Source organism: Bos grunniens, chromosome 21, assembly GCF_055505025.1.
Source record: "Bos grunniens cultivar Pamir isolate PY7600 chromosome 21, Bosgru_T2T1.0, whole genome shotgun sequence".
Classification (NCBI taxonomy): Eukaryota; Metazoa; Chordata; class Mammalia; order Artiodactyla; family Bovidae; genus Bos; species Bos grunniens.
In genome coordinates, this window is record NC_141185.1 from 5,454,503 (window position 1) to 5,479,240 (window position 24,738).

The 24,738-nt window shown below is 49.5% G+C and overlaps 1 protein-coding gene and 1 long non-coding RNA gene across 11 annotated transcripts in view; one reads left to right on the top strand and one right to left on the bottom strand.

Annotated features, from left to right (window-relative positions):
- The window catches only part of YY1 (YY1 transcription factor), a 29,550-nt gene extending 15,030 nt beyond the window's left edge, over positions 1-14,520 (bottom strand). For 2 of the 10 annotated variants that reach the window (XR_015149419.1, XM_086362970.1), the window contains exon 1: positions 13,496-14,520. Coding sequence is in view for 6 of the 10 variants with exons in the window: in XM_086362970.1 (XP_086219096.1) it covers positions 13,496-14,162 (667 nt within the window). In the remaining 4 variants the exon portion in view is untranslated. The other 8 variants (XR_015149421.1, XR_015149422.1, XM_086362973.1 and 5 more) reach the window with 7 other exon arrangements.
- Positions 14,521-23,004: 8,484 nt separating this feature from the next.
- On the top strand, positions 23,005-24,612 carry LOC147349006 (uncharacterized). The gene is made up of 2 exons (XR_015149424.1): positions 23,005-23,463; positions 23,898-24,612. It is a non-coding gene; the product is annotated as an uncharacterized LOC147349006 (long non-coding RNA).
- Positions 24,613-24,738: the final 126 nt, after the last annotated feature.

Sequence of the window (24,738 nt, forward strand, 5' to 3'; positions counted from 1 at the left end):
GAAAAACATAAGATGGACTGTCTTAGCTGAGTAAAGAAGTTATGTGAGCAAACACATTTTAAAAACTATAAAAAGTGCTTTCATTAGCAGCTTCTTAAATGGGGTGATTTACAGCCACTATCTCTTAACCACTCAAGCCAGTCTTTCCCCTCAATCTCTTAAAATTCTGTTTCAGCCTGAAGGTCACCAAAAATCTCAAGGCCAAAGTCAACAACTCTTCCCTGTGTTCCTTCTGAGCCTGGCGGGAAGAGCTGGCCATTATTATTTAAATCCTCAGCACCCACCTCTCTCCTTCTATGCCCACGTCTCTAGCTGGCTTACTTTCCGCTTCCCTGTTTTCCTCCTCCCTCTTCTCAGAGTTCTGCTTTCTGTCCACCACACGCTTCCTGTTAACCACCAATTCTGCATGGCTGACTCAAATTTGATTTTCTAGCCTCCCCTCTTAGCGAGCCTCTTGCCTACCTCTCCAGCTCCACATCCTTCACTCCAGCTACACTGGCCTTTACCTCAAATGCACCTTGGCCCACCCACCTCATGGCCTTTGCCCGTGCAATTTTTATTGCCTACAATGTGCAATCACAGCTGTGTGATTTTTGTCACCCACTTCCACTAGACTGTAAACTCTATGAGGACAGGGATACTTGTCAGTTTCGACCCCCATATAGCCTTCAGAGCCTGGCTCAGAGCCTGCATGTAGGTTTGCATGTGTGCTAAGTCGCTTCAGTCGTGTCTGACTCTTTGTGACCCTATGGACTGTAGCCCGCCAAGCTCCTCTGTCCGTGGGATTCTCCAGGCAAGAATACTGGAATGGTTGCTATTCCCTTCTCCAGAGGATCTGCCCAACCCAGGGATCAAACCCAGGTCTCCCACACTGCAGGCAGATTCCTTGCTGCCTGAGCCACCAGGGAATGCTGGTTCTCAAATGTGTTCAAAGAATGTAGCGTAACTCCACTCATGCATCTTACCACCACCGCATCCAACAGGTTAAAAAAAAAAAAAAGGAAGACTGACTCCCACCATCAGTCTCCTAGATTCCAAACACCAAGTCCTGTTTATCAGTCCAGGTCCTCTGCTGTCTGATCCCACTTTACCGCATCTAGTCTTTTATTCCTCCTTGGGTCAAATTCTCTCAGGGCCGGTTGATTCTATCACTCCAGCCTCAAGATTCTCACCTTGAACTCCTGGATTATTTATGAATAGTAACACTGACAAACTCTAAATCATGCTGTTTTGAACTTTTGTTGGCCTTGTCTCTCAAATTAGAGTGAAGCACCCGGAGGGCAAAATCCCAGCCTCCTCCTACTTCGGTGACTAAAGCAGAGAAAGTGTCCAACTCTCAGCGCCCACTGAGAGCTCGTGCTTCTCCATGGAACTGTTTCACAACTAAAAACACAGGAGACAACAGTTTCAAACTCTGAGTGGTTCTCCCTTACGATACAAGGAACGTTACAAAGTCATTACAAGGAACCACAGAACATCACAGCAGCTGACATTTTATTGAATGTTTACAAGAAAGCACGATTTTAATCACTGCATATATTACCCTATGTAGTGGGCAAATTAGCAAGTTCATTTTACAGAAGAGAGACCTGAGGCACAGAGAGCTAGGTGACTTGCTCAGGGTTAACCAGCCACTAAGTGACAGGCTGAACTCACGAAGCCTAAGATCCCAGCGCTGAGCTGTTAAACTCGGCCACCTCTTGTTTGGAACGAGAAAGAACCAGACCGTGTATCCTGGGTTGCCCCATTACATAGGAAGAGGCCTAAGAAAAAGCAGCTGGCTGTATTAAGGGCAGGAAATGTAGTTACCGATCACCAGCTACAAAGCTGGGACTCCACACCAACCAGATTCTTTCATTTCTCTCCTCAGGGCTGTGGTAATTCCTATACCCTCATCTCTCCAACTGAGGCACAGATACTGGGACATCAACCTTCCACTGGTACCAGAATGAACTGGTGTGTAGAGAGGCTACTTGCCCCCCTCCCACTGAAGCTATTTTTCTTCTCATGAAGAAACACTCTTGTTTGTATCTTTTTCATACAAGAAAGATGACAAGGTTGAGAATCACTGCTGCTCTGAGAGCGCCACTGATAAGGATTATGGAAGAGTGCCGGGGCAGAACGACGGCTGGATGCTTGGCATAACAGAATCACAAGCTCAAGCATTCCTTGTGTTAGTGCAACACATATGAACAGCCCTGGCACTGTTCTCGGCAGCACAAACAAAGCCAGGTCTCTGCCCTCATGGGACTCGTATTCTGGTGAGGGTACTTGTCTCAGGTTAGGCTGCTGTAACAAACTACTCCAGGGACTTCCCTGGTGGTCCGCTGGTTGAGAATCTAACTGGCAATGCAGGGGACACGAGTTCAACCCCTGGTCGGAGAGCTAAGATCCCACAGGCCATGGGGCAGCTAAGCCCTCGCCGCAACTGCGCAAGTCCATGTACCGTAACTAGAGAGGCCACGCGTTACAACCAGAGGCCCCATGGGCTGCAACTAAGGCCCAATGCAGCCATGAACAATAAAGAAAGGTTTCAGGAACGCTCCAGACTGGGCTGCTTAAAAAGACACGGGCTCCTCACATTCCTGGAGGTCAAGGTGCCAGCTCATTCAGTCCCATCTTCGTCGTTCACCACCAGATGTCTCCTTGTTGTATCTTCACATACACGTCTCATTCCATTACGTAACTTCTGTCTCTTCTTGAAAGAGCACTAACCCATTCAATGAAGGCTTCACTCTCAAACCTAGTAACTTTCTAAAGGCCTCAACTCCTAATAACACTGTATCAGGGACTGGGGCTTCAACACATGAATTCTGGGGTGACACTGAAGTCCAGTGAGGAAATATTAGATCAGAGCAGTTATCGGTTCCAACAGTCAACATAGGGCACCCAGAGAACAGATAATTAAGAATCAGAATACAAAATATGCATAAAATAAACCTAAAGTAGAGGCTGACAAGATTTTTATGTCTAGTTTGGTAAAACACATTACTTATCATTTTGAATCATCTGTAACTTCACAACTGAGCAGCGTCAAGTATATTCATAATGTTGTGTAACCACTGAGCTTGAACTTTAGCCACTCAGTCACGTCTGACTCTTTGTGACCCCATGGACTGCAGCCTGCCGGCTCCTCTGTCCATGGAATTCTCCAGGTAAGAATACTGGAGTGGGTTGCACTGTATCTCCAGGGCATCTTCCCAACCCAGGGATCAAATCCGAGTCTCCTGCATTGCAGGCAGATTCTTTACCATCTGAGCCACCAGGAAGTCCATGTATAACTATTACCATCTATTTCCAAAACTTCATCATCCCCAACAGACACTTGCTACTCATTAAACAACAACCCCTCTTCCCCTCAGTCAGTGGTAACCTCTAGTCTACTTTCTGATTTCATGAATTTGCCTACTCCAGATAACTTTTGTAAGTGGAATCATATATTCTTTGTCTATCTATACCTGGCTTGCCTCACTAAGCATGTTTTCAAGGTCCACTGTGTGGCAGCAAATACCAAAATTTCCTTCCTTTTCACAGGTGAATAATATTTCTATACGACACAAGATGACCTTTAGCCTATCCATTCATCTACTGATGGGCACTTGCGTTGTTTCCACCTCTTGGCTCGTGTGAACAATGCTGCTATGAATGAAGTTGTGCACATACGCCATCTATTTTAGAAATACAGTTTTATTGTATACACAGCTATGCTCATTTGTGAATATACTGTCTATGCTGCTTTCCTGGCTACATGAACACATGGAGTTGTTCAGCTGCATCTGGACCTACAAAACCTAAACTACTACATATCTACCCCTTTACAGAAAAAGTCTGCTGATCTCTGGTCTTTATGATGGGATTTCACTCAGAATATGAGATTATACTATAGTGGAATTTTCCTCTTTGAAACAAGGAATGATTTCTGGAATCATTGGAAATCAAGGAATCAATGATGGGATTTACTACCAAAAATGACATTTATTAATAGGTCTTTAAAAACTCCACAAAAACAAACTTCTGTTGGTCTAAGTTCTAAATAATCGCTATGGTTACTGTACGATTTCACAATGAATGTTTATAAATTTGTATGTCTTACTTATTCCGTAACAAACAGTGTATTTCATAGAAGTTAGAGAATTCCCTAACAGTGTATTTCATAGAAGTTAGAGAACTCCTTGAAGGCCAGTGCACAGAAACCATAAAACAGACAATTGTTAACTATTTAACAACAACAGTTAAGAAAATCAACTATTCACACAGGAAGAAAGCCACATTTCAAAGAAGACTGATAGAAAAACGACAAAGACGCTAGACCTACTGCCGGAAGAAATCAAAGGCAGCGTATGCCTCATTTACAGCAAGAACTGGACACACATTACAGCAAGAGATCACATTATGTCAATGTTTGCTATGGTTTGGCCGCTGTATCTGATTTTTGCAAAGAAAGTCTTCAGAAGCTTTTGCCTAACAGAAATTTATGATGCTCTCAAAAGAGAAAAGCTGCATTTACAAACCACATGTACGTAACCTTCCCTCTTCAAAAAGTGTACGTAAAAGGGAACGAAAAAGAACAAGAAAAAAACTCCAAAATACAAGTATTAACTCAGGGTTTTTTTGTACAGTTTTATTTAAACATGTTTTACTGTTATGTATGTATTCAAACAATTTCACTGTTTGCAGTGGCCATTATTACTCCTTCCATTTCATAATCACTGCTGAAATAGATTCACTGTATAGAGGCGGAAGATGTTAACTGATCAGCTCTGAAACATGAATCTAAGCAAAGCCTGTTCATAGAGTGAAGTATCGAAATCTGCTTTAAAAATTGTATATATTTATTCTTCCCTGGAGTCTTCCTTGAGGCAGCACCCAGTTAATTATCTCATTGTTTCAGGAGACAGGATTAATCCACACTAGAAGTGTCATCAAATTAGTTTCTATACACCTGAACCTAACACAACACTGTAAATTAAAATGGAAACCAAGTCTCAGTATTCTTGTTTGGACAACAGCTGAGAAAACAAGTCACCGATTCAAAGAAGTAAGGTGGTAGGGGAAGTGCTGTATTGGGAACTTCCAGACAAAACTGTGCATTAGATGACTCTTGTACTCACTTATACTCCAGCCAGAGGCAAACCATCTACAACAGCAAGACCAGAGCTAAATGGCATGAGATGGAAGGTGTGCAAGAGCAGACTCTAGCCAATACCATCCATGAACAGGGTGGCACACTGTGTTATTTCAGCAGAAACAGCTCTTCTTTCACACGTTAAAGACATCTTTACTTTCTAAGTTACCAAAGCGATAGCCACTCCCAGCCTAGAGAGACAGACTCAAAACATTTAGTCAAAAAAAAAGGCCTACGGAGCTAAACCATGCCGCAGGCCCAGAAAACAGCATCAGAGGGTGGAGCTTCACGTGCTCTCCACACTTCAACCAAGCTGCTTTGCTCGCAGTGTTACTCAATGTCTGATAACACAACTTTCCTCTCTTCTCTTGCCCACCTCTCATGCCCGATCTGGGCTTTGCAAAGCCCACGTCAAGATCTCCTTCCTTTAAGATGCCTCTCATTCCTACTGCTGCCCCGTGTCTGGCTTCCTTCATTTATCAAAAGGCAGCCCACCTATCTTACGTTGTTCAGTCGCCAAGCTGTGTCTGACTCTTCGCGACCCCACGGACTGCAGCACGCCAGGCTTCTGCTAAAACAAGGTAACACGTTAAATGGCAACCAGTGTGTCTGGAAAAGAGGTGTGTACCTTTATTCCAAAAAAACCAAACCTTTATTCCCCTTTGCCCCACCTCTTGGGCCTAAGGGGAAGAGTAGGTCTCATGCTCAATCGTTTTTAAAGAATGCTGAATAAGCAAGTAAAGAATCACCTTCAATTACATTGCTTAAATGTAAGTCTTCTGGCCGTTCAAAGACATTACGTGAACTCTGACACTGTACCAGTTGGAATCGCTGCACTGCCATCACTCATGGCTCCCTTCATGGAGAAAACAGTTGACTTTAGAACTCAGTCTTCACTAAGAAAAGCCTGATTCCCCTAGAAGTCTATCCTGTCTTGGGATCAGCTGTCAGCAGTATGGTTTCCTTTTTATCTTGATTGCAAGGAAGCTCATTAAGGTTGACACTAACATTTCCTTTTTTTCTGTGATCCTGATTTTCTGTTCTCATCCATTTCATATATTTACCTATTTCTCTACTTATTTATTTGTGGGTCAGCTGGGCTGGATTTTGTTTCTCCACACCTTCCATCTTAGGCCATGAACTTTGGTTTGACCATTCCAGGTAACTTTTGGCCATTATTTACTCACCACTGCCACCAACCCAAACTTCACCAAAATGTACATGTGTGTCACGCTAAGGCGCTTCAGTCATGTCTGACTCTTTATGACCCTATCAACTGAAGCCTGGCAGGCACTTCCATCCATGGGAATTCTCCAGGCAAGAATACTGGAGTGGGTTGCCATGCCCTCTTCCAGGGGATCTTTCAAACCCAGGGATCGAACCTGCGTCTCTTATGTCTCCTGCACTGGCAGGTAGGTTCTCTACCACCAGCACCACCTGGGAAGCTCCAAAATGGAGCAGAGCTAAACAACTGAGATTCATTGCTAAGCAACAAGCAAAACTCAGACACAGGCTGTTTTCCACATTTCTCCACTAACAGAGGTCTCAAATAGGGACGTTATCATTTACTGAGTACCTATTTCATGTCAGTAACTGTTACATTAATTCAAACAAAACCTTTATATTAAACTCTTGTTTTTGGTCACAGAAATCAAGCCTCAGAAATGTGAAGTGGTAGGACTTCCCTTGGAGAAGGCGATGGCACCCGCTCCAGTGCTCTCGCCTGGAGAATCCCAGGGACGGGGGAGCCTGGTGGGCTGCGGTCCATGGGGTCGCTAGGAGTCGGACACAACTGAGCGACTTCACTTTCATGCATCGGAGAAGGAAATGGCAACCCACTCCTGTGTTCTTGCCTGGAGAATCCCAGGGGGAGCCTGGTGGGCTGCCGTCTATGGGGTCGCACAGAGTCGGACGCGACTGAAGCGACTCAGCAGCAGCAGCAGGACTTCCCTGGTGGTCCAGTGGTGAAGACTCTGGCCCTGCCACTACCAGAGCACAGGTTCGATTCCTGGTGGGGGGACAAAGACCCCACATGCTGCAGCACTGCATGGCCGGGGAAAAAAAAAAGAAATGGAAAGCAATGTATTCAAAGCACAGTTAAGTGACAGATCCAGGATGTCAACCTAGAACTGATTAACATCCATGCTTTTTCTGACTCTTTGCGACCCCATGCACTGTAGCCTGCTAGGCTCTCCGTCCATGGGATTTTCCAGGCAAGAATACTGGAGTGGGTTGCCATTTCCTTCTCCAATGGCTTTAATAAATGGTTCTTTACTCTCGCCTCACCCTTAACTACTCCTTTTCTTAAAGCAGGAATAAGATCAGAGTGGCACTGTGGATTCCAGGCCAGGATTCAGCCTGAGAGCGCAATCTGCAAGCACGCATTCAGTTCTTCACCGAGACTCCTCCCTGTGCCCTGGACCACCTGCAGGGTTTCCCCAAGACTTACCACTCTACAGAAAGTAGACAGGCAGCAAGTTAAAAGATAAACGCAAGCAATTTCAGACAGTGCTACAAAGAAAATCAAACAGGGTTACGAGATAAGAGTTATAAGTGCTAACTTGAAAGGATGAAAGGGCAGGCCTCTTAGAGCTGAGACTTATGGACATCTGGGATCAGAGCACTGGATGCAGAGGTGCTGCTTCCAGAGAACAAGTGCAAAGCAACAAGTTCAAGAAACTTGGGAAGGGTGGAGCATAATGGAGCAGAGGGATAAGAAGGAAGTCTGGAAGGAAAGCAGGGGCCAAATCATGTGTGGCCTGGCAGGATATGAGAAGTCTGGATTTTACTGAATGCAATAATGTGTCTCTGGGATGTGTGTGTAGAAATAAAATGTTAAGTTTACCAGTCTAAAAATCATTTTAAAATTTACAGTTCAGTGGCATTAAGTATATCCACACCTGTTGTGTTTGGAGAATTTTTAGGCAAGGGAGTGAATTCATATAATTTAAATCTTAGAAATCAAATTCAGAAAGGAATAATGTGTGACCCAATCAGATCCCCAGAAGTGAAATCCATAGTCTGTATTTGGTCCTTGTCAAGTCTATAAAAATGTATTCAGTCTAAGAATCACATGTAATACTACAAATTACAAGTGAGATACTGAAAAAATGCAAAATTCAAAACCAACTGTCAATTTGGAGTTGTGGCAGCAGTGTCTCTCCAATTTTTTGGTGATGCTTAGAAGCGAGAAGAAAGGGGAAAGAAGAGGGCTGAGCTGAGAACTGTAACCCTGTGGAGTGTCTGAAGTGTGTGTGACGCCGCTCTGCGAGGCACTAAAATTCTACCTGGTGTTTGTGACTCTCCCAGAAGAGGAGACAGGGTCCACCACACAACAGCTTCCACAAAACAATGCCTCTCTCCCAGCCCCTCAGCTCTTACACTCAAGGGGAATAATTTACACAATAAAGAAGAGTCCCTCACAACCATTTACATTAGCTTATTGTTTAATCCTATCTGAAACCACAGTGTAAGACTAAAGTAACTGAATAGTTAACAAGAATTTTGCCCTACAGAGTTCCTATTATCTCACCGTGTCATGTTAAAATTGGGTCGTTTTGCTTTAAGAAATTGAGTACATTGCTTCCTTTTCTCACAAAGGAATTCATAAAGTAGAATGTCTTTGCTGTAAAGGAAATGAAAAATGCCTTCAGGGGTCCTCCTACCCTACCAGGGCATTTTACAAAGACCCCAAGGGCGGAAGCTGAGACACGCCAAGGTCAGGTCTCTGGTCACTGCCCTCTGAAGGGAAATTTGATGCTCCTGCTAACAAGATTCTCAAAAACCACTGGGCTTGCTGTTATTGATAATTAATCACTCGGTTAAACACAATGGGACCTACTAACACAAGACCCTTAAGACTAAGAAACAGCTCCTCTCCCGACCTGTTCACCATAAACAGGAAGGCACAAGTTCACACAGTCTAGTCAACAGCTCCCAAGACCTCCCTGCATCTTCCTAACCATCTGCCAACAGTAAAGAAATACTTGTTTTTTTCAACATCCACGTGGTGTTTCAGATGCCAAATTTTGAAAATATTGAGTACAGCGAATGCTTAATACTGTAGAATACAACTCACTAGTAAAATTTAAAAATTACAAAAAGTTTTCACTTTTACCCTCTTCCTATGGAAGTAGTAAGGGCAGTTTATAAACTGGTCACCAAACGTAGATCTTGAGAAATGTTCATTCTTAATAACTGCTTTTACTAATAACCTGTTATGAGCCCTAAGTTTCCCAACCTTAAAACAAACTGATCTTACTAAAGGACACTTCAAAATAAATAGAAAGCCTTTTAGTAAATATTCACCCAGGAGTATAGCATATTTAAAAAAAATTATTCTTTATTCTCTCCCCAAAGCCTGAAATGTTAGTTTTAGGTAGGTCAGGAGTACTGACCTTTCTGATTCAGATTTTTCTTTTCCTACTGGAGGAGACAGCTGTTGACTAGGGGTGGGAGGGAGGTTAATAACCAGGAGACAGAGGCTTCTAAGTAAGCCAGGGTTCCAGAGCCACAGGTCAGGAAGCAGGATCTATGAGTCAGGCTGTCCTATGTAGGTCATGGGGGTGACACGATTGCTTTGGAGGGTTCTCTGGGCTTGGCTCCGTGGGAGTTTGCATTTACAGCTTCTTTCCTTAATGATAAACAGCATGTTAAAAAAGGAAAAATAGTGGATTGTCAGGACTAGTAATTTTTGGCAAACTTGAACTTTCTGAATATATAAAAGTGAGAAAAAATTTAATACTTTTTGACTCTCTTTCAATTTGCTGCTTTTAATATCAGTGGTTTTCTGGTCTTAGATATTTTACTCAGTCTAGCACAAAGCACTTCTATATTCTGTCTAACAGAAGATAATTAAAATACTTACAGCCTTGAGTGAAGGTCACATATTCTAACTACCTGAAACCTCAAGATTCAAAAGCCTTTTTAGTTCCTCTCAAAACTAAATATTTTAAATACACAGATTTTACTATCAGCTTTCCTACTCAACCCAGTGATTTTGTTAAGTGGTTTATTTTTTAGTATTTTCTACAAGATAGGATGTCCCTCCTAAACTATTGTGATGAACATCTAGGGGGAAAAATACATAATACCATGCCTTAAATTTAACAATAATTAAATGTTCATTAATTATACGCTAGGAAAGACGCAAGAACAAATATGGGCCTTAAGCAAAGGACTGCAGATATTCAAAACACAGTTAAACTGTGATTAAATGCTAAAACACGTTCAGTCTTAACTAGACCTTAATTTTCTCATCTGCAAAAATAAGGCAGCTTCTGTGGCATAGTATTCAGCTGTAAAAAGTAACGAAGTACATTCTACATCTTGGAAGAATCTTGAAAACAGACTAAGCCAGACACAAAGGCAATATAGTGCATGATTTCATGTAAATGAAACATCCAGAACAGGCAAATCCAGGGGAAAAGCAGATTAATGGTTGGGGGGGGGGGGAGGGAAGTAATAGCCAGTTTTTCTGGGGTGATAAAAATGTTCTAGGATTAGACAGTGGTGATGATTCCACAACCTGGTGAACAAAGTAAAAAGCCACTGGACCAGGCACATGTGATGTCAATTAATTAAAAAAGAAGAGGGGGAAAAATAAAAGCATATCTCTAGGGACCCTTTCAGAGCTAAAACTACTCTCCTACAGGAATACTAGAATTCCCTCTGCCATTCCATCCAAAAGATGCAACCGCACAGTTCAGTTACTCTGTGGGAAGTTTAAATGAAGATGGCAACAAGCAAGAGCAGCCCAAGTCCAAGTGCTTTGTCTCTCATTACTTTTTTTCCGCCAAGAGGTGCTACCAATTAAAGAGTCCTGATATACCCTATGTGTATTGTGATTTTTTAAAAGAACTTTAGGTTAACTAAACTTGAGCTTAGACCAAGGGACTATTTTAAAAATTCTCTTGCCTAGGATCAGATGTAATCAAGTACACGAAAGCACTGTGCATAATGCCTACCAGTCAACTCACAGAAATTAAGCCTAACAATTAACCCGCTTTGATTTCTTCATCTGTTATCAGTTATCCTATTTCATTTCTGAAGATGAAACCAAACGCTGAATTTAAACCTGGGACATGTAGAGTTAATCACAAACTATTTCACTTCTCTTCGGTAATGATTCCAAACCACAAGGACAAGGAAGGGGCACAGTTTACCACAAAACATGTCAGAGAAAACAAGCAATTCTATGTTACTGCCATCAAATGTTTATAACCACCTTTATGCAGAGTACTGCAACAGGCCAAACAACTAACTCTTTAAAGAAGGGGACTTTAAAATATCCCTAAAACTGTACAAGCCTGGAGCAATCACTTGCAGAGGAAGTAATGGCTTTTAAGCTAACTTGATACATAGCACTTCCAGTAAAGTCTACATTATCAAGCATTCGTTCTGGGTATGGAGAAGTGGGTCAGCAATTTGGTAAGATCAAATGCAGAATACGTAAAATATCCTGGTTTGCTAAATTACTTAAAGCCAACGTGACCATACTGTGAGAAAAAGAAAATACAGCTTCATGTGGTTAATGCATCTTTACCTAAATACCTAATGATATCCTGAATTCACCAAGTGGTGGTTTAAAACGTAACTGAATCATGTCCAACTCTTTGCGACCCCATGGACTGTAGCCTGCCAGGCTCTTCTGTCCTTGGGGTTTTCCCCCAAGAATACTTGGGTGGATTGCCATTTCCTTCTCCAGGGGAATCTTACCCACCCAGGGATCGAGCCTGGGTCTCTTTACCAGCTGAGCCACCGGGAGAAGCTCTGAATTCCGCAAATCCATCAGTACCCAGCACAGCCTCCCATAATCCACTACTATGAATAACGGAAAAGCGTGGCTTCTAGTTCCTACATGACCACTGTGCAACCATTCTGCACTACCACAAAGTACACCGAAGGGATCTTTGCATAGCCTCTTAAGTACTAAGATATGTCTCATTTAAATATACAGCTCCTGCGAAACTCAAGCTACTGAGAGCTCCACAAGGCCCTCAAAACCCAGAGCAGCAGCGCTGTGAGAAGTGCTGTCACACTTTTTTTTTTTTTGCTGTCACACTTTTGAGGGCACCTCCGCTCCACCGGCGGTCCTGAGTCACAGATCCACAGAAACCTGGAGCTTTCACAGCAGATACAACCAGACCTGCTTCAACCCAGTCTTTCTGCCTATTTCACTCGTTCTCGTGAATTTTAACAACCCTAAACACGCAACGTTCAGATTTCGAGGCTTCATCCAATTCTGAGAACATACATTAAACAAAGTGGGAGCAACTGCGGTGAAAAGGGTTCTACCACTTTAATTATCCACGCACTAGGTTAACTCGTTACGGCAGGACTATTCTCAACCTATTTACTTCAACCAAAATTTAACAAGATGGCCTGTGGACAAAGTAATAAGATAAGGACAGGAAAACACCAATTACAAAGTAGAATCAAAAAAAAAAGTAGAATCAATACAGATTTATACATGCAGACAAGTCTTTTCTGCCCTAGATATTTTTCCTGGTCCTCGTTCACAGCAGTGTTGAAGAGCAGAAAAGACCCTTTTCTAGAATCCCTTCTTTTCACTGCAAGTTTTCTATCAAGACACGTGAAAACTTAAATATTCGATTTTACCAATTTAATGGCAAGCGTGCAGAGCCAAATAACTTAAGAAAACGCAACTCCCTCAAGTGCGAAGGATTCAGTCCTCTGCAAAACCCCGCGACCCCTCCCTAGGCGCCGCGGGGGAAGCAGAGGCGAAGGCGCCGCCGCCGCGCGGTGACAGCGGCCCCGCCGCCGCCGGGCCCGCACACGCGAGCCCGACGTGCCGCCCAAGTCCCGCCCCGCGAGGCGACGGGAGGCGAGCAGAGGCAGCGCCGCGCGGCCGCAGGGCGAGCGCAGGGCCGCGGCGCGCGCCTCCCGGGAGCCGCGGCGGCTCCGCGCAGGAGCGGGGGGCGGAGCCGGGCCCGCGGCGCCCCCCAGAGGAAGGCCCGGGAACGGCGGCGAGGGCGGCCCGGGCCGGGCGCGAGGGCCAGGCCGCGCCGCACCGCCAACGCCCTCCCGCCGCCCCCGGGGGCCTCGCGGGCGGGCGGGCGACGCGGACAACGGGCCCCGGGCCGGCCGTTGGCCGTGCGCGCCCCGCCCCGCGCGCCCCGCCCCGCGCCGCGCGGCCGCCCCGCCCGGGGAAACTACGCCATTGCGGCCTAGCGGGCGGCGCCGCGCCGCCGCCGCCATCTTCGCCGCGCCGCCGCCCGCCGCCCCCGCCATCTTTTGGGGCCGCCATACTTGCCCCGCGAAGAAGATGGCGGCGCCCATCACACACATAAAACATGGCTTCCCTTCAAAACAAAAACATCCCCGGGGCCGGCACGCGCCGGCGCTCACCTGAGGACCACATGGTGACCGAGAACTCGCCCTCCAGGGTCTTGATCTGCACCTGCTTCTGCTCCCACTTCTTGTTGCCCGCGTCCGCGCCGCCCGCCGCCCCGGCCCCGCCGCCGAGGTAGCCCTTCTTGCCGCTCTTCTTGCCGCCGCCCTTCTTGACGCGGCCGCCGCCCGACGACGACGAGCCGCCGCCGCCGCCGCCGCTCTTGCCGGCCGCCGCCACGGTGACCAGCGTCTGCTCGATGTAGTCGTCGTCGCCGCCGGCCGGCGCGGGCACCGGGATGAGGATCTGGTCCTCGAAGCCGTCCTCGGCGCGCAGCCCGTCCGAGTCGTCGCCGCCCACCACCTCCTCGCGCGTCTGCACCAGGATCACCTCCTGGTGGTGGTGCACCTGGGTCGGGTCGTCGGTGACGAGCGGCTGCAGCGCGATCATGGGCGGGTGGTGGTGGTGGTGGTGGTGGCCCGCGTGCCCGTGGCCGCCCCCGCCGCCGTGGTCGCCGCCGCCGCCGTCCTCGTCGTCGTCGTCCTCCTCCTCCTCCTCGCCCACCACCGTGGTCTCGATGGTCTCCACGGGGATGGTCTCCACCTCGATCTCGTGCAGCTCCACGATCTCGGCCGGCATCTCCGAGCCGTCCGTGGCGATGTAGAGGGTGTCGCCCGAGGCCATGACTGAGGGCTCGGCCGCCACAGCCGCGGCGGCCTCAGCTCCGGGGCTGCGAGGAGGCGGCCGGCCGTGGGGAAGGAAGGCTGAGGGAGGAAGGCGGCGGGCGGGCGGGCGGGCGGGGGGGAGAGGGGGCGGGCGGCGGGGGGAAGGGGCGGGCGCGGCGGCGGCGGCGGCGGGCTTCCCCGCCTCCTCGCCTCGGTGCGCCCCGCGCTCGCTCGGCCGCTGCTCGCCCCGGCGCCCCGCCGCGCCGCGCCTCGGCCTCCCGCTCTGGCCGCGCCTCCTCCCGCCCTCCGGGGCCGGCGCTCTCCGCTTCCCCCTTTTCCTCCTGCGCCTCCGCCTCCTTCCACACAAATACCAACTCCTCACCCCGAGCCCAGATCTCGCCGCCGCCGCCGCCGCCACACTCCGCTCAGGCTCGGCCTCGCGAGACTTCCGTGCTGCCTCGGCCCGCCCCGCCGCCTCGTCCCTACTCGCCTGCTCGCCTGCTCGCTCCTCCTCCTGGGCCAATCGAGCGGCCCGTGCGCCGCGGCGGCCCCGCCCACTCAGCCCGAGTTCCTCCCGGATTGGGGGCCGCCGGGACGGCTCCCCCTCCCCTCCCCCCGCGCGCGCGCGCGCGCTGGCTGGCCGCTGCGCGTGACGTCAGCGCGCCGCCGCCTTCGCCGCTACTCGCGCGGCTCCCGCCCTCCGCGGTGCAACAGCAGCGAAGCTCGCCGCCCCGGGGGGCTCCGGGCCGCCCTTTGGAGCGGGGCGTCGACGCTGCAGCCGCCGCAGCCGCCGCCTCGGGAGCCGGTGAGCCGTCCGCGCGGCCCTCCCGGCGCCGCGGGGGAGGGGGCCTGCGGGGCAGGGCCGGCCGAGCCGAACGCGGCGTCCCTGCCGGCGGGCCACGCGGGGGGAGCTGGAGGCGCGCACGGGGCGGCCCCGGCGGCCCCCAATAAAGTCTGGTTTGACGAGTAGCGCCTGTGCCTCGTTTTTCGCGTCAGGTGGCGTTTGGTCTTGGCACCCGGCTCCGGGCGGGCGACGGCGGCCGAATGAGGGGGGAGCAGGGCCAGGCGAACAAAGGCCGGCGGCGAAGGGGAACGCCGGCGGGCGGCCGCGGGCCCACATCTCGCCGCGAGCTCCGCGGTCGCGCGCCCTGCCGGGTCCCGGGCGGCTCGGGCGGGCGGAAGCGGCGCCCCGCGCCCCCGGCCCCGCCGTTGGGAGGATGTCCGTTATCCTTTCGTGACCCGCGGAAACCTGCGACTTAGCCGTTGGGTGCCTGCTTCCCTGTAGATCTTAGAACTGGCTGCAGGGTCCCGGCCGCCGGGCCGGTAGCTTGGCTTGTGGCTTCCGAGCATTTCCTTCTCAGCTTCCCTTTCTTCGCTCTCCAGCCAGTCGTTTCCCCTCGACCACCGTCTTCACCTCTTTTTCACCCGTGTAGACGCTCCTCCTCACGCTCGCCAGGCTTTGCATTTGTCTCCTTGTTGAAAAGGCCACAAATTTTCCCGCCCAGTTCTCCTTTATACCTGCAGCAGAGGTCCCCCCTCCTTTTTTTTTTTTCCTGGCGCGAATTCAAGGCAGGTTAAACCTTCCTAAATGGTTATCTATGTTGCAGCGATGTGGTCTTGCCCTTGTTCGTTGTTTTGGTCGACCTGACTTTGGGTTTGAAGCAATAGAAATAAAAACTAGTTTTTAAGAAAGAAAATCACGCGAAACAGAGAGTGTGTCTTTTTTGTACTCCTTTTGCGGTGTGAATTTCTCAAATGTATATTCATTTTTACCCTGTCTTTCGGAGCAGTATTCTCGCAGTTGAACACCACGGTTATTCTGAAATGTAATACATCAACCTTAGATCCAATTTGTTAAAACAAGCAGGTGTCTTTTTTAAGAACCTTTAGAGGAAAGTTTGTGTATTCTGATTAAAAAGTGATTTTGTCTGTCTCATTTAGTCCCCACTTATTTTGAAATGACATGGACTTGAAAATGTTAGTGTGGGGAGTGAAAAATTGGATCATTCTGTCTTTGCATCTGAGTTTTAAATCCTGAGTAATTCCTTTTGGAGTGTTGCACCCACACAGTTTGAGAAAGTCACGTCTGTTGAAAGAAGTCATTTCTGGCTTCATAGCATATAAATTCTGCATAAATGGTTCATAAGTGAAAACCCAGTTGTGGTAGAATTTGTATATGGCTTAATTGATTTCACTTTCCCCACTCTCTAGTAATTGGTGGGAGGGTGTCTTTGCAAGTAGTTGATACTTCCCCATAGATACCAGAAATGGGGGAAGTACCTAGTTAGGTCACTTAGCTTCTGAGTCATGGGTCTGCAGAGTTCACAGTCAAGTGGAGGAGGCTGGAAGGGTTTAACTATCAGGAATGGTGATAGGTGGGAGACAACACCGAGAGGGCCCAGCTGTTCCCCTGCTGCATGAAAACTTAAAAATTGCCCTAGAGTAGGTGACCTGTTGGATTAAGCCTTAAGTTTTCTTTGATGGGAAACTCTTGTTTTCTGCTCTTTAGCTTATGACTAGGCATCCAGAGACAAGGTGCTGTATTTGCTCTTGCTTGTTTCCATTGGCTGTAAAGGTGAAAAATCCATTTAAAAGGACAGGTTAAAGTGCAGTTCCAGAGCCACAGGACTCTAAAGGTAGGGCTAATTTTATTGCTTTTATTTTGTTCTGTTTGGGCAGAGTAAACTGAACCAGTAAACCTTCTCTCTGAACTTCTTTGTGCTTAGTTGCTCAGTCATGTCCAGCTCTTTGCGACCCTATGAACTGGAGACCACCAGGCCCCTTCTGTCCATGGGGATTCTCCAGGCAAGAATACTGGAGTGGGTTGCCATGCCCTTCTCCAGGGAATCTTCCTGACCTAGGGCTCGAACCCAGGTCTCCCGCATTGCAGGCAGATTCTTTACCGTCTGAGCCAGAGTCCTGTTCTTTTGGCAGCAAGAAAACTAGCTAGTGCCCCTTAATTAAACCGGGTATCTTACAGCCATGTTTGCCTGCTTCTATTCTTCGGATCGTGAGGACAGACAGCGTGGCTGGGTCCGTCGACAGCTTAATGCCTTGTGCGTGGAATGATTGGGTTTTGGTTCATCAGAAGACAAAGCCACCGTGACAGGACTTGGGTGTGAAAATGCTCAACTACTTTATGTGTCTTAAGAACTCCAGTGAAACTTCCTGTCCACGGTGAAAACGAATGTCCGCGACTACAGAAGAAGGCAGAAGACTGGGAGACTCAGGAGAGGCGTGTGAAGCGAGTCCGAGCTCACTAGGGCTAAGGAGACGGGGCGACAGGCAGCCTGCCCGGAGCGTGTCCCTTGGCGGGACGGCCCCGCACAAAACGTGTGGACTGTGGCACACGGCCCTGTGGATGTCACCGCGCTCCCCCACGCCTCATGGCTCCCTTCCCACAACCTCCACTGGGTCTGCAGTGGGGCCATAAGACCACGGGGGTTAGGGAGGGACACGTGTGGCGAGGGTAGAGGGTGGGAGTGGGTGGAAGAATAAAGGATACGAATTGAAAGACAGCAATATCTCTCTTCCTTCTTTTCTCAGAGTACCTTCTCATTTATTAATTATAAGGAGCCTAACAAAACTGATTCTAATTTCTATTTCTAAAAGATCGGCAGCAGTGCAGGCAGTGAACTCATGCTAAGTTAACTTCCCTTACCGCAAACTAGTTTGGCTGCCCTATGAAATTGCTCTTTGGTTATGTCTGATGTTAGTTCTTTTGGAGTTGGTTTTCTGCATCGGTAACAGTATTGTTGTTAAGTTGTCCTACTCTTAGGACCCCATAAACTGCAGCATGCCAAACTCCCCTGTCCTCCTTTATCTCCTGGAATTTGCTCAAACTCATGTCCACTGAGTCGGTGATGCCGTCCAACCATCTCATCCTCTGTCGTCCCCTTCTCCTCCTGCCATCAGTCTTTCCCAACATCAGGGTCTTTTCCAGTGAACTGGCTCTTCACATCAGGTGACCAGAGTATTGAAGCTTCAGCTTCAGCATCAGTCCTTCAGTGAATATTCAGGTTACAGTGTGGAGAACACTAGCTCTGAGCACTGGCCCAGTCCCTTTGGCCACTAAGGAAGCCAGCTGAGAGAGGCGCTGTTGAAGGTCGCATTGCAAGGTGTGTGATAGGGCTGCAGCTAGAGCTAAGTGTTTACCTTTTGTTAGGCCGCAGAGCCTTTGTAAATTTGGGGGTCGAACCCTGTTTCAGAGCCAAACTAAGTTGCCAATGAAATATTTAGAAAAAAATCAGGGTGAAAGTTTGTATTTAAGCACCTAGTTAGTCCTAGCTTGTTTGTTTTGGGGTTTTATGTTTTTGGAGGAGAACAAAAGAGTGGCTTTATTACTTTGCCACACAAAGGGGGGCCACAGTAGGCTAGTACCTCAAGAACTGTGCCCCCCTTTCTGGTGAGTAGGGAGAGGTGGTATAGTCAGGCAGAGGTATGGGACAGTAACGGTCTTTATTCCTTCTGGAAAGTTGCAAAAGGGTGGATTGCTGACAAGATTAAGGTGTGTGCAGGGTCTTAGATGGTACCATGAGCTGCTCTGGTCCCTTGCCTGTGGTAGGTCACCCCTCGTTTGAATCAGTACAAATTAAATAAAAACTGTCAGTGTGTATGGGCTTCCCTGGTGGCTCAGTGGTAAAGAATCCGCCTGCCAATACAAGAGACACAGGTTTGATCCCTGGGTTTGGGAAGATCCCCACCCTGGAGAAGGAAATGGCAACCCACTCCAGTATTCATACCTGGGAAATCCCATGGACAGAGGAGCCTGGTGGGCTACAGTCCATGGGGTTGCAGAGTCAGACACGACTTAGGGAGTAAAGCAACAACGTAGGTAGCATACGTGTTTTTCTTAATCATCAAACCTATAGTGTGTTCTTGATTGTGGAATCTTTGAAACTGGGCCTGTTCAAGGGACCCTCCTCCCTACCCCCAAAATCAGTGCATGTATTAGACTTGGAGCTTAAACTGTGGTGATAGATCCTAATTGCACACATCTGTAAAGCTGACACACACCTATAAAGGCTTCCCTGGTGGCTCAGACGGTAAAGCGTCTGCCTACAATGCCGGAGACCCAGGTTCGGAGATCCTCTGGAGAAGGAAGTGGCAGCCCACTCCAGTACTCTTGCCTGGAAAATCCCATGGATGGAGGACCCTGGTAGGCTACAGTCTATGGGGTCGCAAAGAGTCGGACACGACTGAGTGACTTCACATAAAGCTGACACCATTGATGCAACATTTTATGTTCTTGAGTTTTGGAAGGTCTTAGACTTTTTCTGGGGCTCTCCTGGTGGCTAAGAGGTTAAAGCGTCCGCCTGCAATGCAGAAGACCCAGGTTCAATCCCTGGGTTGGGAAGATCCCCTGGAGAAGGAAATGGCAACCCACTCTAGTATTCTTTCCTGGAGAATCCCATGGATAGAGGAACCTGGTGGGCTACAGTCCATGGGGGTGCAGAGTCGGACACGACTGAGGGACTTCACTTCCTTAGACTTTTTCTGAGGCTAAGTGGTTTAGTCCAGGAAACAAATCTGGTTATTGCCCGTGAATCTAAGGAAGGTTGAGATCTCTAGTGATAAATTGGCCTCGTTTTTTTCTCTACTTGGCACACTGTATGTCCCTCCAAAGTCGAAGTTAAATCGACTTTGTGCTGCAGTTGCTCTGCCATCTGCCCATCCAAATGAATGCGGCACGTGCGCTTGAATGGAAGGAAAGTTCTGTCTGAGTCTGCGGTAGCTCTGTAGGCACACTTGTTGCACAGCACGCTTACTGCAGGGTAGAAATACAAGAAGCCAGCCCCCTCCTGCATCTGTGTGAGAGGCCCGTCAGTGCTGGAACAGGAGGAGCTTGTTGAGAGTGGGCTGAGCCGCCGCGTCTGAGCAGGACTCTCTCCCTTCGCTAAAAGGCGTTGACGTAGCAGATGAGATGAGCCCAGCTGTTCATCCCCGTTTGTCAAGCACCTGCTCTATGAGGCCAGAAGACGAGACGATGTGCCCAGACGGAAGGCAGGCCATGACTAGAGAGCTCAAAGTACTGGTCTCACGTCCATTGGCCGTCCTGGCACCAAGTGGAAAGTCGGGGGATGAGAGGACCCTAGCCCAAGCTGGTCAGATAATGGCCTTCCTGGGGAGGGGATATTTCACCTGGGTCTTGAGAGTTAACCACCCAGTGCCCAAGACAGCATTTGGCTTCAAACTAGCCTTTAAAAAAAAAAAAGTTAATTTCTAAGTGAAAAGGAAGTAGATAAATTGGATGATAAATTTGTAAATATTTGTGATAAAGGCATAAGGAGTACTTGGGGCTTCCCAGGTGGCGCTAGTGGTAAAGAACCTGCCTGCCAGTGCAGGAGACATAAGAGAAGCCGGTTGGATCCCTGGGTCTGGAAGATCCCCTGGAGGAGGTCATGGCAACCCACCCCAGTATTCTTGCCTGGAGAATCCCGTGGACAGAGAAGCCTGGTGGGCTACAGTCCATGGGGTCGCAAAGAGTCAGACCCAAGTGAAGCGACTTAGCTTGCACTCACAGCACTCAGTGTAAGAGAGCTATAATTTTGCCTTGGAAATTCATCCAATTACCAAATGAATCCCCCGAAACTGCTATTGAGATGCCTGAGGTTTTTCTTAGTACTTCGCTACTGACATCATGTCCTACTTTTTTTTTTCTTTTTACCATTTTTCATGAGCCGTTCCTTATTCAGAGTTTCCACTTGAACTTAATAGCAGAAATGGGTTTGGAGTTCCAGGCCTTGGAAGGTGCACCAGCTACAAAGGTACTGAGGCTGGCTAGAGTCATCCCAAGAGGCGAGGGCCTGACCGTGCCCGTTGTCATGCAGGACACCTCCGAGAGGCCTTGTGGCCTTTTAACTCTTCATTTCCTTGGCTGTAAATCAGGCTTAGCAATGCCAGTCTTCAGACAAACAGGAATCAGATGTGGTGATAGGTGAACTGCGTGAAGTGTTGACGCCCCCAGGACTGTTACACGTCCTTCCTACCCACTCGTTCTAAGTGAACACGCCTCTTCCGCTCATCTCTCCGCTTCTGGGCTGGTTTTGGTTATCGTTCAGTCGCTCAGTCGCTTTGCGACCCCATGGGCTGCAGCACTCCAGGCTCCCCTGTGCATCACTATCTTTGCTTAAACTCATGTCCATTGAGTCTGTGATGCCATCCAGCCGTCTTATCCTCTGTCGCCCCCTTCTCCTGACCCCACCATGACCACACAGCCACCAAGCCCGCCTCGGTTTACCCTTCCCAGCCAAAGCATCTCTGTGTCACAAGAGGAAAAGTGACGGTAAGACACGAGCAGCTGGGCTCCAACGTAGACACACTTCCAAAAGGAGCTCCTGTGTTGAAAACCTGAGTTCTGGTTGACAGAAAACACAAAAGGAGTTGCTTTATCCTACTTTTAATGGACAGTAATCCCTCCAGGGAGACTCAAAACTTAACCACTGATAATGGCAGATGTCTTTAAGAAAAGTCTGGCTAGCAAATGAATTCTTATGTGTGCATGTAAGCACACGTAAGGGCCTAAGGATGAGCCCTAAAACCAGCCCAATATTCAGCGTCAACCCTGAATATTCAGAAAGTGAAGCTCCAATACTTTGGCCGCCCGATGGGAAGAACCGCTTCACTGGAAAAGACCCTGATGCCGGGAAAGATTGAAGGCGGGAGGAGAAGGTGATGACAGAGCATGGGATGGTTGGATGGTATTACCGACTCAGTGGACATGAGTTCGAGCAAGCCTGTGGTGGGGTCAGCAGCTGGCACTCGGAAATGGCAGTCCTGGGAGGCCTCCTGCCTCCACGTCCCAGGACAGAGTTCCCAGCGAACTTCCTTAGCACTCACAGACAGCTTTAAGGGGTGGCAGGCAGAGCAAGGACGAGCATATTCTAAACCGTCCCTTCCTCTTACCCGCCGTCCCTTCCTCTTACCCGCTGAGGAATGGTCTGGGTGTGTCCTTGCACTGTTGTGAGTAAACGGAGGCCCACTTGTGGCAAGAATGCAGTTGAGGATTGCCTGCCTCTTTCCGTAGTGACCGTCTGACCAAGTCCTACCCAAGGCAGCGCTGGCTCTGAGGCTGAAGCCATCGCCCCATGACGTCCATCTCTCTCATCTGCTCACCCTGCCCCATGCTCACTGAAGACTCGGCACTTAAACTCCTCTCTCTCTCGAACCCAGGCCACTCCACCCTTGCATCGTCTCAGGCACGGCAGCCTCTTTATATCTTGGCCTCCGAAACCCCAGTCACCTTCCCTCCCACCTCTTCAGCCACCACATCCTGGTCCGCGTCATCCCTGGGAGCAGGGCCACCCTTGGCATCTCAAACTCCCAACATCCTCTCGTCTCCAACTCTCGCCCCCTCTTCCCTGTTACCCCTTCGTTTCAGCCTCAGACCTTCTGTTTGCTAATCCCTCTTTTCCATCCCAGCCCAGAACCCCATGAGCAGTTACCAGCATCCTCCGGTTCCTTTGGCTTCCCTGTTGGCTCAGACGGTAAAACGTTGGCCTGCACAGCGGGAGACCTGGGTTCGATCCCTGGGTCAGGAGGATCCCCTGGAGAAGGAAATGGCAACCCACTCCAGTACTCTCCATGGACTGAGGAGCCTGGTGGGCTACAGTCCATAGGGTCACAAAGAGTCAGACACCACTGAGCGATTTTCACTTTCACTTTTTTTTCCAGGTTCCCTTACTACTTACGGCACGTGAAACGTCCCTGGTGGGTCCATTCACTTCCGACCCTGTACTTCTGCTGGGATCTTCCGGGGGCAACGCCACTCACGAGTGTAGATTTCTGCCATGACTTGCGGTCCCCGGCGTCGCCTGAGCATTCGATGCTGCTTGACATTTCTTTTCCCTGGTCCTCACTCTGGCACCCGCGCCACCATTTTGCTCAGCGGATTCTCGAAATGACTTTTCTCAAAGCTCATAAGAAATCTGCCTGTGTGCTCTCCGTTCCCTCACCTCCCCACAGTGGCCCAGTGCCAGAGTCCCCTGCTTCAAGGCAGTTGGAGGGATCCAAGTTCGTTCGCTCAGACACCCAGGGTCCCCTCATGGCTGCTCCTGGCTGAGCCCGCGTTCCCGTCTCCACCTGCGCTCCCCCTCCTCCCATCCCGGGGACCTGCCCTGTGCCCTGGGCTCTCTTCCCTTGGCGACGTCTCTCCCTGTCTTTAGAAACAGGGCTCTCTCTTGACCCCGTGTCCCCCAGGAGTCACTGCCTACCTCCTTGCAGTCCCAGCCAAGCCCTGAGAGCAGGTCTGCGCTGACCGTCTCCGCTCCATCTGTTGAGCCGCAGGTACCACATCATCACGTGTGGTGGAGCCCGCACAGGTGAGGCCTTTCTGACCTCACTTCTCATCCTCGTGCTCATGAGGTTCCCAGACCCCCTCCTCGGCTCTGCCATCCCATTCATCCACCTGGTCCGCCTTCTGGCCTCTGGCTTCCCCTCCTCCTGCCTGCTGCCCCGTGTCCCCCTGAGCCACCTGTCCTCGTGGCCTCGACAGCCGCGGGCGGCTGACGATTCTCAGCTGCCTGTGGCTCTCCCCAGAGCTCTAGATCCACATGCACTGTCTGTCCTCGGGGGTCCCGCGGGGTCCGTCCCTGCACCTGCCCGCTCACCCGTCATACCCACTTGCCCGGGACGGAAACCTGGAAACCATCTTCGACTCCCTTGGCTCCGTAACCCCCACCGTCAGCCATCAGGTTCTCCTAAATCTTTCTCACACCAGCTTTTCTCTTTCCCCGCCATCCCTGCTGTGCTGCAGGCCCCGTCCCACCGTCTCACCAAAACCTTTGCCAACCAGCTGCGTGACCTGCTCCAGCCCTCCTTTCCCAAGGCTCTCCGGAGGCTTCCTAACCTGCAGGTGGAACCACATCATTCCAGTCGAAACTCAAAGTTTGGAGCCGCTCCTCCACTAGGCGTTTCAAACGCGCAGCCTTGTTTTCCACCCCTCCTGCCTCCCCCAGCTCCAGTGGTTCAGACCTTTGTTTTCAGGCTGGCCATTCTCTGCCCGGGAGACCCTTTCTCACCGCCTTTGACATTCCTCCTCTTCCAAAGCAGCTCAGGTGGCATCTCAAAGAAGCCTTCCCTGGAAGGGCATTTCAGTAGCATTCCACCCAAATTGCCATCATCGTCTTCACCGTGAAAGTGACCTGTTAACCTTCCTGCTTGTCCACCAAGCTGCACCTTTGAGGGCAGGGGCAGTTTCTCTTCTGCCTCCAGCCTCGGAGTGGACCAGGGCCAGCCCGATGCAGGACGCGTGGTCGGCCCCATCGGAGCAGAAACGCCCGGCGCTGCCCCTCCTGGTTTCGTCCTCCACCCCCACCGCCTGTGGAACGCAGAGTGGTTGCATGCCATGTACAACTGAATCACCTTGCTGTACACCTGGAAACTGCCACCACACTGTCAATCAGCCAAACTCCAGGACGAAATAAAGTTTTCTAAAAAGTCCCAGCTCCTTAGCTGGGCTAAAAGGGAAATGTGGCATAATAGGGGAAAAAAAAAAAAGAAGTTTCCATGAGACAGACCCAGATTTTAATAGCGGTTCCACTACTTATCGGTTCAGTGATCTCGGGTGAGTGTTTTCACTTCTCTGGGTCAGTTTC